At 40.4% G+C, this 15,978-nt stretch overlaps 1 protein-coding gene across 4 annotated transcripts in view; it reads right to left on the bottom strand.

The window, feature by feature from the left end:
* Positions 1-15,083, bottom strand: part of LOC112236611 (rho GTPase-activating protein 42-like) — a 202,715-nt gene extending 187,632 nt beyond the window's left edge. For all 4 annotated transcript variants that reach the window (XM_042296537.1, XM_042296538.1, XM_042296539.1 and 1 more), the window contains exon 1: positions 14,731-15,083. In XM_042296537.1, coding sequence (XP_042152471.1) covers positions 14,731-14,884 — 154 coding nt within the window. In that variant the 5' untranslated portion in view covers positions 14,885-15,083. The remainder of the gene's footprint in view (positions 1-14,730) is intronic.
* Between the last annotated feature and the right edge of the window lie 895 nt (positions 15,084-15,978).

Here is a 15,978-nt window from a genome sequence, read left to right as displayed (position 1 = left end):
CCATCATCAGACATTTAAAAAAAAATGTCCTTCATCTTTTAAATGTTTTTCACAAGTCATGCTTCTTGAAAATCTGATTTCACCATTGAGAAAACACACACCCACAACACACCACCACAACACACCACCACCACACTACCACAACACACCACCACCCCACTACCACAACACATCACCACCACACCACCACCACCACACTACCACTCCACCACAACACACCACCACACTACCACACCACAACACACCACCACAACACACCACCACCACACTACCACTCCAACACACCACCACAACACACCACCACACCACCACTCCACCAAATTACCACAACACACCACACTACCACACCACCACAACACACCACCACACTACCACAACAACACCACAACACACCAGCACCACACTACCACTCCACCACAACACACCACACCACACTACCACAACCACCACACTACCAACCACCACACTACCACTCCACACCACTACACACCACCAAATTACCATAACACACCACACTACCACACCACCACACTACCACCACAACACACCACCACAACACACCACCACACTACCACACCACACTACCACACCACCACAATAAACCACCACACCACACTACCACCACCACACCACACAGAGTGTGTCTGTCTCCAGGGCGACCACATGACCAACAGCCCCCTGGGTACAGAGTGTGTCTGTCTCCAGGGCGACCACATGACCAACAGCCCCCTGGGTACAGAGTGTGTCTGTCTCCAGGGCGACCACATTCCAATACATTCCATCAGCTAGAAACTCACAACCCTGAAAAAAAAGAAAAAGAGGGCTGACGATCGGCTCTTCCTGAATCAGACAAACAGTTACCTCAGACAGAGCTGTAACCCTGAAGAGAGCAGATGACAGGCCTAGACATTGTAGCTCAACTGTAAATACAGATGTAAGTCTACTGTAGCCCAAGCATGTTTTTACATTTCACAACGACCACACAAACCGAGACAGACAAGCACACTTTATAGCTCAACCATTTTTTCAGGCTAGTTCTTCACAATGACCACACATAGTGCGACTAGCTCAGTGTTTCTGTCCTGATTCCCTCCTGTTGACTAACTGAGTCTGAAGCAGGTTGAGACGTGTCAATCAGCACACACCCTGCTACTTCCAAAACCTAGTTATATAATGGTTCCCAAATGGCAGCCTATTACCTAAGTAGATCTGCGTGCCAGTTATGGTTTTCATATGCAAATGTTCCTGAAACAGTTTAATTACATTTATAGGAATGTCTTCATATCGCACAATCATTGTCATGTAGTTAATCAACATTCTATCCAAATCTAAATGAAAATGATAAAAAGTCACTTCTATTGCCAGATATGTAAAAATAGCCAATATAAAGCCAACAAATAAAAAGATTGCAGCCTGCAGGTAGAAAATATCCTGATTAAAATAAATATCATATAAATCACATTGGCTGCACATGGCCTGTCTGCAACCAATTTGACTCATTGTATCAACGGGGTCTGACCTGAAGCTTGCTCTAGCAAACCTGCAACATTGTATCAACGGGGTCTGACCTGAAGCTTGCTCTAGCAAACCTGCAACATTGTATCAACGGGGTCTGACCTGAAGCTTGCTCTAGCAAACCTGCAACATTGTATCAACGGGGTCTGACCTGAAGCTTGCTCTAGCAAACCTGCAACATGGTCTCAACGGGGTCTGACCTGAAGCTTGCTCTAGCAAACCTGCAACAATGTATCAACGGGGTCTGACCTGAAGCTTGCTCTAGCAAACCTGCAACAATGTATCAACGGGGTCTGACCTGAAGCTTGCTCTAGCAAACCTGCAACAATGTATCAACGGGGTCTGACCTGAAGCTTGCTCTAGCAAACCTGCAACATTGTATCAAATATTCTGGGCCCTCAGAGCTTCCTGCTCCAGTGAGATCAGGACAGACACAGCTGTAGGCTCTTTGATCAAGGGATAAGAGGCAGTGGTTGACTTGGGCAGGAGCTCACTGGACCAGAGTAACAGTACCTCAAAATGTTCTACTGCTTGAACTCCTGTTCCTCTTATAGGATATTATCTCTAAAGTATTGTAGAGCTCCTGTTCCTCTTATAGAATATTATCTCTAAAGTATTGTGTATCTCCTGCACCTAAATATAAACAGTACCAGCAACCAAAATGAGTACCGGAACCTATTTCAGTCCAAGTCAACCACTGATTAGAAGTAATCAGGTAGGCCTATTTTATGACGTGTCCACTGGATCAGAGCATGACATTGTTCCATTTCACGCTGAGTGGTTATCGAAAGGGAGAAAGATGGAAAGATGTTTCAAATCCATAGAAGAATTACTGTCATTCTCAATGGATGTAAAAACAAACTTTTCTTGCTTGCTGTATGAGGTGAAGAAAACATTACTTTGACAAGCTCCTCAGGTGATGTGTGAAGCCAATCAGAAATACTATCAGATCCCCAAATGTACACTACCGTTCAAAAGTTTGGGTTCACTTAGACAATTCCTTGTTTTTGTCCATTAAAATAACATCAAATTGATCAGAAATACAGTGTAGACATTGTTCATGTTGTAAATTACTATTGTCGCTGGAAAAAGGATTTGAAGGGATTTGTTATGGAATATCTACATAGGCGTACAGAGGCCCATTATCAGCAACCATCACTCCTGTGTTCCAATGGCACGTTGTGTTAGCTAATCCATGTTTATCATTTTAAAAGGCTAATTGATCATTAGAAAACAATTTTGCAATTATGTTGGCACAGCTGAAAACTGTTGTTCTGATTAAAGAAGCAATCTTTAGACTAGTTGAGTATCTGGAGAATCAGAACTTGTGGTTTCAATTACAGGCTCAAAATGGCCAGAAACATAGAACTTTCTTCTGAAGCTCGTCAGTCTATTCTTGTTCTGAAAAATTGCAAAGAAGCTGAAGATCTCGTACAATGCTGAGTACTACTCCCTTCACAGAACAGCGCAAACTGGCTCTAACCAGAATAGAAAGAGGAGTGGGAGGCCCCGGTGCACAACTGAGCAAGAGGACAAGTACATTACAGCGTCTAGTTTGAGAAACAGACGCCTCACAAGTCCTCAACTGGCAGCTTCATTAAATAGTACCCGCAAAACACCAGTCACAATGTCAACAGCGAAGAGGTGACTCCGGGATGCTGGCCTTCTAGGCAGAGTTGCAAAGGAAAAGCCATATCTCAGACTGGCCAATAAAAATAAAAGATTAAGATGGGCAAAAGAACACAGACACTGGACAGAGGAACTCTGCCTAGAAGGCCGTCATCCCAGAGTCACCTCTTCACTGTTGACATTGACACTTAGTTTAACAAGACTCATGACATTGTTTAGGTAGGCTATTTAATGATAATAATCATCATCATCATTATCATCATAGTAATCATAATCATCAATCTAGGCCCAATTTACCCAAAGTTATTCTGCTACCAAAAATGTTGTATTATGATACTGTATATGAACCCACAATGTAATTATCCTTTTTTACAGAAAGTGAATAGATGAATTAATAGCGACAGCCACACATTGTGTTAGATTACTTCCCAAGCACAGTCCAATTTCTCCTCTAATTTAGAAGGTTTGAGCTCAGCTGCTGAATGTCAAAGGGACAAACCAAAGATACTTCCAGGCGCATCAGAGATGAGTCTTCGTCTGGTATTTTACCGCTTGTTTCTAGCCTAAAGCATCGCAGATTTATGTGTTGTTTTAGATCGGTATCAACAATCACAAATAGGAACCCCTGATCTAGAGGACTGGGAGTGACTAGAACACGTTGTTAGTAGTCTAGAAGACTGGGAGTGACTAGAATAAACTGTTAGTAATCTAGAGGACTGGGAGTGACTAGTACACGTTGTCAGTAATCTAGAAGACTGGGAGTGACTAGAACACATTGTCAGTAGTCTAGAAGACTGGGAGTGACTTTAGAACCTGTTGTTAGTAATCTAGAGGACTGGGAGTGACTAGTACACGTTGTTAGTAATCTAGAAGACTGGGAGTGACTAGAACACGATGTTAGTAATCTAGAAGACTGGGAGTGACTAGAACACATTAGTAATCTAGAAGACTGGGAGTGACTAGAACACGATGTTAGTAATCTAGAAGACTGGGAGTGACTAGAACACATTAGTAATCTAGAAGACCGAGAGTGACTAGAACACATTAGTAATCTAGAAGACTGGGAGTGACTAGAACACATTAGTAATCTAGAAGACTGGGAGTGACTAGAACACATTGTTAGTAATCTAAAAGACTGGGAGTGACTAGAACACATTAGTAATCTAGAAGACTGGGAGTGACTAGAACACATTAGTAATCTAGAAGACTGGGAGTGACTAGAACACATTAGTAATCTAGAAGACTGGGAGTGACTAGAACACATTGTTAGTAATCTAAAAGACTGGGAGTGACTAGAACACATTAGTAATCTAGAAGACTGGGAGTGACTAGAACACATTAGTAATCTAGAAGACTGGGAGTGACTAGAACACATTAGTAATCTAGAAGACTGGGAGTGACTAGAACATGATGTTAGTAATCTAGAAGACTGGGAGTGACTAGAACACGATGTTAGTAATCTAGAAGACTGGGAGTGACTAGAACACATTAGTAATCTAGAAGACTGGGAGTGACTAGAACACATTAGTAATCTAGAAGACTGGGAGTGACTAGAACACATTAGTAATCTAGAAGACTGGGAGTGACTAGAACACGATGTTAGTCATCTAGAAGACTGGGAGTGACTAGAACACGATGTTAGTAATCTAGAAGACTGGGAGTGACTAGAACACATTAGTAATCTAGAAGACTGGGAGTGACTAGAACACATTAGTAATCTAGAAGACTGGGAGTGACTAGAACACATTAGTAATCTAGAAGACTGGGAGTGACTAGAACACGATGTTAGTAATCTAGAAGACTGGGAGTGACTAGAACACATTAGTAATCTAGAAGACTGGGAGTGACTAGAACACGATGTTAGTAATCTAGAAGACTGGGAGTGACTAGAACACGATGTTAGTAATCTAGAAGACTGGGAGTGACTAGAACACAATGTTAGTAATCTAGAAGACTGGGAGTGACTAGAACATGATGTTAGTAATCTAGAAGACTGGGAGTGACTAGAACACGATGTTAGTAATCTAGAAGACTGGGAGTGACTAGAACACATTAGTAATCTAGAAGACCGAGAGTGACTAGAACACATTAGTAATCTAGAAGACTGGGAGTGACTAGAACACATTAGTAATCTAGAAGACTGGGAGTGACTAGAACACAATGTTAGTAATCTAGAAGACTGGGAATGACTAGAACACGTTGTTAGTAATCTAGAGGACTGGGAGTGACTAGTACACGTTGTCAGTAATCTAGAAGACTGGGAGTGACTAGGACACGTTGTTAGTAATCTAGAAGACTGGGAGTGATTAGAACACGATGTTAGTAATCTAGAAGACTGGGAGTGACTAGAACACATTAGTAATCTAGAAGACTGGGAGTGACTAGAACACATTAGTAATCTAGAAGACTGGGAGTGACTAGAACACATTAGTAATCTAGAAGACTGGGAGTGACTAGAACACATTAGTAATCTAGAAGACTGGGAGTGACTAGAACACATTAGTAATCTAGAAGACTGGGAGTGACTAGAACACATTAGTAATCTAGAAGACTGGGAGTGACTAGAACACATTAGTAATATAGAAGACTGGGAGTGAATAGAACACATTAGTAATCTGAAGACTGGGAGTGACTAGAACACATTAGTAATCTAGAAGACTGGGAGTGACTAGAACACATTAGTAATCTAGAAGACTGGGAGTGACTAGAACACATTAGTAATATAGAAGACTGGGAGTGACTAGAACACATTAGTAATCTAGAAGACTGGGAGTGACTAGAACACATTAGTAATCTAGAAGACTGGGAGTGACTAGAACACATTAGTAATCTGAAGACTGGGAGTGACTAGAACACATTAGTAATCTAGAAGACTGGGAGTGACTAGAACACATTAGTAATCTAGAAGACTGGGAGTGACTAGAACACGATGTTAGTAATCTAGATGACTGGGAGTGACTAGAACACATTAGTAATCTGGAAGACTGGGAGTGACTAGAACACATTAGTAATCTAGAAGACTGGGAGTGACTAGAACACATTAGTAATCTAGAAGACTGGGAGTGACTAGAACACATTAGTAATCTAGAAGACTGGGAGTGACTAGAACACGATGTTAGTAATCTAGAAGACTGGGAGTGACTAGAACACATTAGTAATCTAGAAGACCGAGAGTGACTAGAACACATTAGTAATCTAGAAGACTGGGAGTGACTAGAACACAATGTTAGTAATCTAGAAGACTGGGAATGACTAGAACACGTTGTTAGTAATCTAAAAGACTGGGAGTGACTAGAACACATTAGTAATCTAGAAGACTGGGAGTGACTAGAACACATTAGTAATCTAGAAGACTGGGAGTGACTAGAACACGATGTTAGTAATCTAGAAGACTGGGAGTGACTATAACACGATGTTAGTAATCTAGAAGACTGGGAGTGACTAGAACACGATGTTAGTAATCTAGAAGACTGGGAGTGACTAGAACACATTAGTAATCTAGAAGACTGGGAGTGACTAGAACACATTAGTAATCTAGAAGACTGGGAGTGACTAGAACACAATGTTAGTAATCTAGAAGACTGGGAGTGACTAGAACACAATGTTAGTAATCTAGAAGACTGGGAGTGACTAGAACACGATGTTAGTAATCTCGAAGACTGGGAGTGACTAGAACACATTCGTAATCTAGAAGACTGGGAGTGACTAGAACACGATGTTAGTAATCTAGAAGACTGGGAGTGACTAGAACACATTAGTAATCTCGAAGACTGGGAGTGACTAGAACACATTAGTAATCTAGATGACTGGGAGTGACTAGAACACATTAGTAATCTAGAAAACTGGGAGTGACTAGAACACATTCGTAATCTAGAAGACTGGGAGTGACTAGAACACGATGTTAGTAATCTAGAAGACTGGGAGTGACTAGAACACATTGTTAGTAATCTAGAAGACTGGGAGTGACTAGAACACGATGTTAGTAATCTAGAAGACTGGGAGTGACTAGAACACGATGTTAGTAATCTAGAAGACTGGGAGTGACTAGAACACGATGTTAGTAATCTAGAAGACTGGGAGTGACTAGAACACGATGTTAGTAATCTAGAAGACTGGGAGTGACTAGAACACGATGTTAGTAATCACGATGTTAGTAATCTAGAAGACTGGGAGTGACTAGAACACGATGTTAGTAATCTAGAAGACTGGGAGTGACTAGAACACGATGTTAGTAATCTAGAAGACTGGGAGTGACTAGAACACATTAGTAATCTAGAAGACTGAGAGTGACTAGAACACATTAGTAATCTAGAAGACTGGGAGTGACTAGAACACATTAGTAATCTAGAAGACTGGGAGTGACTAGAACACAATGTTAGTAATCTAGAAGACTGGGAATGACTAGAACACGTTGTTAGTAATCTAGAAGACTGGGAGTGACTAGAACACGATGTTAGTAATCTAGAAGACTGGGAGTGACTAGAACACGATGTTAGTAATCTAGAAGACTGGGAGTGACTAGAACACGATGTTAGTAATCTAGAAGACTGGGAGTGACTAGAACACATTAGTAATCTAGAAGACTGGGAGTGACTAGAACACATTAGTAATCTAGAAGACTGGGAGTGACTAGAACACATTAGTAATCTAGAAGACTGGGAGTGACTAGAACACATTAGTAATCTAGAAGACTGGGAGTGACTAGAACACATTAGTAATCTAGAAGACTGGGAGTGACTAGAACACATTAGTAATCTAGAAGACTGGGAGTGACTAGAACACATTAGTAATATAGAAGACTGGGAGTGACTAGAACACATTAGTAATATAGAAGACTGGGAGTGACTAGAACACATTAGTAATCTGAAGACTGGGAGTGACTAGAACACATTAGTAATCTAGAAGACTGGGAGTGACTAGAACACATTAGTAATCTAGAAGACTGGGAGTGACTAGAACACATTAGTAATATAGAAGACTGGGAGTGACTAGAACACATTAGTAATCTAGAAAACTGGGAGTGACTAGAACACATTCGTAATCTAGAAGACTGGGAGTGACTAGAACACGATGTTAGTAATCTAGAAGACTGGGAGTGACTAGAACACATTAGTAATCTAGAAGACTGGGAGTGACTAGAACACATTAGTAATCTAGAAGACTGGGAGTGACTAGAACACGATGTTAGTAATCTAGAAGACTGGGAGTGACTAGAACACATTAGTAATCTAGAAGACTGGGAGTGACTAGAACACATTAGTAATCTAGAAGACTGGGAGTGACTAGAACACATTAGTAATCTAGAAGACTGGGAGTGACTAGAACACGATGTTAGTAATCTAGAAGACTGGGAGTGACTAGAACACATGTTAGTAATCTAGAAGACTGGGAGTGACTAGAACACATTAGTAATCTAGAAGACTGGGAGTGACTAGAACACATTAGTAATCTAGAAGACTGGGAGTGACTAGAACACATTAGTAATCTAGAAGACTGGGGGTGACTAGAACAATTTGTTAGTAACCTAAAAGACTGGGAGTGACTAGAACACATTAGTAATCTAGAAGACTGGGAGTGACTAGAACACATTAGTAATCTAGAAGACTGGGAGTGACTAGAACACGATGTTAGTAATCTAGAAGACTGGGAGTGACTATAACACGATGTTAGTAATCTAGAAGACTGGGAGTGACTAGAACACGATGTTAGTAATCTAGAAGACTGGGAGTGACTAGAACACATTAGTAATCTAGAAGACTGGGAGTGACTAGAACACATTAGTAATCTAGAAGACTGGGAGTGACTAGAACACGATGTTAGTAATCTAGAAGACTGGGAGTGACTAGAACACAATGTTAGTAATCTAGAAGACTGGGAGTGACTAGAACACGATGTTAGTAATCTAGAAGACTGGGAGTGACTAGAACACGATGTTAGTTATCTAGAAGACTGGGAGTGACTAGAACACGATGTTAGTAATCTAGAAGACTGGGAGTGACTAGAACACATTAGTAATCTAGAAGACTGGGAGTGACTAGAACACATTAGTAATCTAGATGACTGGGAGTGACTAGAACACATTAGTAATCTAGAAGACTGGGAGTGACTAGAACACATTAGTAATCTAGAAGACTGGGAGTGACTAGAACACATTAGTAATCTAGAAGACTGGGAGTGACTAGAACACATTGTTAGTAATCTAGAAGACTGGGAGTGACTAGAACACATTAGTAATCTGGAAGACTGGGAGTGACTAGAACACATTAGTAATCTAGAAGACTGGGAGTGACTAGAACACGATGTTAGTAATCTAGAAGACTGGGAGTGACTAGAACACATTAGTAATCTAGAAGACTGGGAGTGACTAGAACATATTAGTAATCTAGAAGACTGGGAGTGACTAGAACACGATGTTAGTAATCTAGAAGACTGGGAGTGACTAGAACACGATGTTAGTAATCTAGAAGACTGGGAGTGACTAGAACACATTAGTAATCTAGAAGACTGGGAGTGACTAGAACACATTAGTAATCTAGAAGACTGGGAGTGACTAGAACACATTAGTAATCTAGAAGACTGGGAGTGACTAGAACACATTGTTAGTAATCTAGAAGACTGGGAGTGACTAGAACACATTAGTAATCTGGAAGACTGGGAGTGACTAGAACACATTAGTAATCTAGAAGACTGGGAGTGACTAGAACACGATGTTAGTAATCTAGAAGACTGGGAGTGACTAGAACACATTAGTAATCTAGAAGACTGGGAGTGACTAGAACATATTAGTAATCTAGAAGACTGGGAGTGACTAGAACACGATGTTAGTAATCTAGAAGACTGGGAGTGACTAGAACACGATGTTAGTAATCTAGAAGACTGGGAGTGACTAGAACACATTAGTAATCTAGAAGACTGGGAGTGACTAGAACACATTAGTAATCTAGAAGACTGGGAGTGACTAGAACACATTAGTAATCTAGAAGACTGGGAGTGACTAGAACACATTAGTAATCTAGAAGACTGGGAGTGACTAGAACACATTAGTAATCTAGAAGACTGGGAGTGACTAGAACACATTAGTAATCTAGAAGACTGGGAGTGACTAGAACACATTAGTAATCTAGATGACTGGGAGTGACTAGAACACATTAGTAATCTAGAAGACTGGGAGTGACTAGAACACATTAGTAATCTAGATGACTGGGAGTGACTAGAACACATTAGTAATCTAGAAGACTGGGAGTCACTAGAACACATTAGTAATCTAGAAGACTGGGAGTGACTAGAACACATTAGTAATCTAGAAGACTGGGAGTGACTAGAACACTTAGTAATCTAGAAGACTGGGAGTGACTAGAACACGATGTTAGTAATCTAGAAGACTGGGAGTGACTAGAACACGATGTTAGTAATCTAGAAGACTGGGAGTGACTAGAACACGATGTTAGTAATCTAGAAGACTGGGAGTGACTAGAACACGATGTTAGTAATCTAGAAGACTGGGAGTGACTAGAACACGATGTTAGTAATCTAGAAGACTGGGAGTGACTAGAACACGATGTTAGTAATCTAGAAGACTGGGAGTGACTAGAACACATTAGTAATCTAGAAGACTGGGAGTGACTAGAACACATTAGTAATCTAGAAGACTGGGAGTGACTAGAACACATTAGTAATCTAGAAGACTGGGAGTGACTAGAACACATTAGTAATCTAGAAGACTGGGAGTGACTAGAACACATTAGTAATCTAGAAGACTGGGAGTGACTAGAACACATTAGTAATCTAGAAGACTGGGAGTGACTAGAACACATTAGTAATCTAGAAGACTGGGAGTGACTAGAACACGATGTTAGTAATCTAGAAGACTGGGAGTGACTAGAACACGATGTTAGTAATCTAGAAGACTGGGAGTGACTAGAACACGATGTTAGTAATCTAGAAGACTGGGAGTGACTAGAACACATTAGTAATCTAGAAGACTGGGAGTGACTAGAACACATTAGTAATCTAGAAGACTGGGAGTGACTAGAACACATTAGTAATCTAGAAGACTGGGAGTGACCATAATACGTTAGTATTTAAAACGGCCAGGCTATAAATAAAATCATAAAGGGTTAACAAGAGAGACTGATGACAACAACGATGGTAGATGGAGTAAGAGGAGGTTCACTGCTATTGGTTCAGTACTGTCAGCAACGTACTCTCTACAGGGCATACTGTTGAGTTTCTAAGCACAAGTCGGATGTACTACCATAATACGTTGGCGTTGCATTAGTAGTCTACAAGACAAGTTAATGACATGATACACAAAGATCACCACAGAGACACAGACTGTGGAGGGACACACAGACCTCATTTTGATTTGAATCTAAATGGCTTGGTAGACACTATAAACTAGAACATGCTTTTATCCTATTTCTACTACTGAAACATCGTAGTTCCACTGTGTAAGGCTGGATGGTATGCACCTTACTTTCTCTAGTTGGTTGGAGCTGTCTGGCTGGTGTTGGTGAGCAGGAAGAGGCAGAAAGAGTCAGGAAGCAGAAGATCCACTGCATGTTTTTTATATTAAGGTTCTTGGAGCAGGTGCAGGTATTTAAAAATATATACAAATCATTCAATGAGATGCTGGAGACAATGCTTCACCGCTCAAATGAATATAAAGACTAAATATCAGTCTGACTAACTCCTAGGACTCATAATAACCCTAACTAACCCTTGCAGAGACCGGCAGCCATCTTCAACTCCCATAAAGCCCTACACCTGAGCATATACAGTTCCTTCGGAAAGTGTTCAGACCCCTTGACTTTTTTCCACATTCAGTTTTACGTTACAGCCTTATTCTAAAACTCATCAATCTACACACAATAACTCATAATAACAAAGCAAAAACAGGATTTTAGAAACTGCTGTAATGATATGCGGTTCGTAAGGATAGCGTAGCTAACAAATTGTCAGCCAACATAACGTGTACATTTGAAAAGTCGTTACTTTATACATTGCTCAACATTTTCTTAACATTTGTTCTAATTAGTTAAAGCAATTCATTTGTATCCACTCTCATCGGACTTCGGCTGCATATTCTCTGCCATTTTCTTAAAATCTGAAAATGTTGTGAAGATACGACCATTTTCGGTAGAATTGCATTCTGGGCCCTAAAAGCACGTAAATAGTGCTTGTATACTATTTTGTCTACTACACAGCCTTCAAGCACTCTGTCAACCCTGTCAAAATATGCCAATATAATATGTTACTAGCTATACTACAAATGAACAATTAGTCTAGTAATAATATAGCGAGTTAGCTAGTTTAACAGGCAAAAACGACCTAAAACTAATGTAATGAAAGGTAGATGACTAGCTGTCAATTATTCGTAGCTAGCTAGATACCAATTATTCCTGGCTAGCTAGTTATCCAGTTAGCCCTATTGACTTACTATGGAGTTGTGATCTACGCACACTTCAGTGAGTATTGTAGGCAGGTAAACCAAAATAACACAGTATGTATTTATTAACACATCAAGATAAAAGGGCTGTGCAAGGGCAACATTTCATTTCTGAAGTCGTGAGTTCATTTTCTCTCGCTGCAGCCCAAATAATCTCTGCCATTGATTTCAATAAATGTTGCGTTGTTTTTTACGTGTTTGGTCATATTTCCGTACATACTTTACATCGAAGCTTGCATTGGTGAATGCTTCAGAATGTGTACAAGCGGAATATGCATCTGAGAAGTGCCGCTCCGTTTCGTAAACTTTGATTTGGACTCATGGTAGCTTGGATCACGGTAGCATGCATATTGAAATACACCCAATATGGTGAAGTGTGTAAGAAGTGTGTAATCTCACATAGTGTTTAGGTGTAGTCTCACATAGTGTTTAGGTGTAGTCTCACATAGTGTTTAGGTGTAGTCTCACATAGTGTTTAGGTGTAGTCTCACATAGTGTTTAGGTGTAGTCTCACATAGTGTTTAGGTGTAGTCTCACATAGTGTTTAGGTGTAGTCTCACATACAGCAAGAGTTCTCCATTAAGGGCTAGATATGAATAGAGAGATAAGAGGCAAGGCGATAAGAGACATCCAGATAAGATATTCTTACTGCACCACCACATTGAAACCACTGAGAGACGGTAAAATAAGGACCGCAGTAGGCTCCTTAAACAGCAATGTTGTGTGACTGCTTTAAAAACACCATTGGGGCATTAGGTCTCCTTATGGTGGGTAGTCACGTTACCATCTAAACAAGGACTATATTATTTCTGCTTACTGCTTAAACAAGAGGGACAAACAACTAGCGGTTAGATTCCTTTGTCTTCACTGGGAATACTTCAGTATGTGCTGAAAGAGGGAAAAGGATAGTGTTGATCGTGTTGCTGTTCCAAAAGGCCCTGGAGTCATACAACTCTGATAAAACAAGGGACTGAATAGAAACAGTAACCTTCCACTGTAGTCTGTCTGTATGTTCATCGGTCTCTTTTCCACCGTGGTATTGAATATAAGGATAACATGGCTACAGTGTTGAATTACAGTAGAACATACCCAACTGAGTCACCAGTGAGTATTGGTTATCGGCTTGTTTTGCAGAGTACGGAGGGGTAAGAAACTACTATCCTAATGTATCCAAACTATTTTAAAAGGGCACTTAACAAAGATATATTCCCCCACTCTGCTAACTCATAGGTATTAACACATCCTCATAGCTACTAACACATGGCGAATATGGTTCCATACTGCAACCATTCTTATTCCTTTCTCCTGTAGAGTGATTGAAGAGGGCTCCAGAGAGGTGCAGCGGTCTGAGGCACTGCCTCTCAGGGCTTGAGGCGTCACTACAGACACCTTGGTTCAATTCCAGGCTGTATCACAACCGGCCGTGATTGGGAGTCCCATAGGGATAATTGGCCCAGCGTCGTCCGTGTTTGTCTGGTGTAGGCCGTCTTTGTAAATAAGAATTTGTTCTTAAACTGACTTGTCTAGTTAAATAAAGGTTACAAAATAAATAAATAAAAAAGAGGCCTGGGAGGCCTGGAGAGGCCCTTACCTCCAAGCATTATCTCCTGTAATGGGTCTGATTGCTCTCTCTCTCTCTCTCTCTCTCTCTCTCTCTCTCTCTCTCTCTCTCTCTTGGGAATTCAATCTTTTTCAGTCTTTACTTTTTTTTATCAAACTTGAAATGGTAAAATCCTATGTAATTGTATTCTTGGATAAAACACGATTATAGAAAGGAAAAGGAGAACGTGTAAAATAACAAGAACAGATGTCCACTTAGTATCGTTGCCTGACAGGGGCGCATAGTAAAAGTGTAATTTTCCACTTCAGCGGCGTAAAGATTCCCGTGCCATAAACGTCCACGGAGGGGATACTCGACGCCGATTGGATGGTGAGGATACGTGACAAACCATTAAGCTACACTTTAATAATAGTATATTGGGGTATCTTTAACCTATCACACAAAAACGCTTTGTTCCAAAATGTGATAACACACAATCTAGACATTCAAGTAACATTTTTATCTGAAACAATGGAACACAGTTTGAAGTTAGACATTTGAAGATGATCACGATGAAGAGGATGAGAACGCTACTTACTCTTTAGCGCCGTTATCAACATATTCCCGTCTTTGATCAGTTCTTTGATGAATTTGTTTGTTCGGTCCAACTCTATTTCATGATATTTTAGCCGTTCTCTGAAATCAGGGCTATCCAGAAAAGAATCGCTAAACTCCAGAGTTGGGAGTCCCATTGTGAACTCGAAAGTAGGACTATGTGTCCCGCACAATAAACTATTTTAAAAGTTATTTTCCGATCATAAAAGTATTTACCTAACAGAAGTTTGTTTTCATCATGCTATACCGGTGTTATTCGCAATCTAGAGTTGTCGAAACTTTTTTTCCCTCCCACTTTCCCGGTACTTCCGCCGTAGATACGTTCTTTTCTCATCAACATTCTCTCCAGAGCCCCTCACCAAAATGACCCGTGATTGTGAGACTCCTGCTGGTAAGGTTTGGGACGCGTTTTGTTTGCCTTGCCAAATATTAGAAACCACTGTATGTGTCTTCGTTGTTAATGATTTAAAACTACACTCAACGTAAACTAAACAAAAATGTAGTTTAAACGTTAACTCGTAAATAAATAAAGTTAGATGATAATGCCTTCTGTGTTTTGTCAACCATCATTTTAAAGTATATATTAACCTACATGGGCGAGGTATAACGTATCAGATTGTAGCCTACAGGCATAAAACTACCAATGTAGCCTGGATCACGTTTCTCTTGGGAAATACTGCATTATATGGCTGACTACACAATTGAAAAGTGTAACCTAACGCTGCTTATTCAGGCCAGCCTGTAGAGCACGAACAGAAAATAAATATAAACTTTAAGTGAACACGGCTAGAGGGTTTTACACAACAGTCAAGTTTTATTCCCATAGAACCACAGCAATGTGTGTGTGACCTAAAGCAGTACAGAGAGTTTGATAAAGGAACTGAGACACATTTGTGCTCACAATGAATACAAGGGAGAATGTAGCCAAACAGAAATGTTATTCAGCTACCTCACAAAATCTACCATAATCCCATACATATTACCCTTGTGCAATAAAACCAACAAAATGTAGCTGTACAAACACTCCACTATGTATACCAGCTCACATAAAATAAAGATATTGTTCAGAAACAGATGGGAACGTTGATGTGTGTCAGTATGGTTGTGTGTACTGATAACACTGAAACTGGACGGCTATGAGCTGGTGTCTGTGTGCCTGTGTGTGTGTGATGCGTGTGTGCGTGTGTAGTGTGAATGAGTAACGTGGTAAAGGAGGGCCCTTATATTACCA

This window comes from Oncorhynchus tshawytscha, linkage group LG13 (assembly GCF_018296145.1).
Source record: "Oncorhynchus tshawytscha isolate Ot180627B linkage group LG13, Otsh_v2.0, whole genome shotgun sequence".
Lineage (NCBI taxonomy): Eukaryota > Metazoa > Chordata > Actinopteri > Salmoniformes > Salmonidae > Oncorhynchus > Oncorhynchus tshawytscha.
Note: the sequence above shows the minus strand (reverse complement) of the source record. Positions and strands in the feature narration are given on the sequence as shown.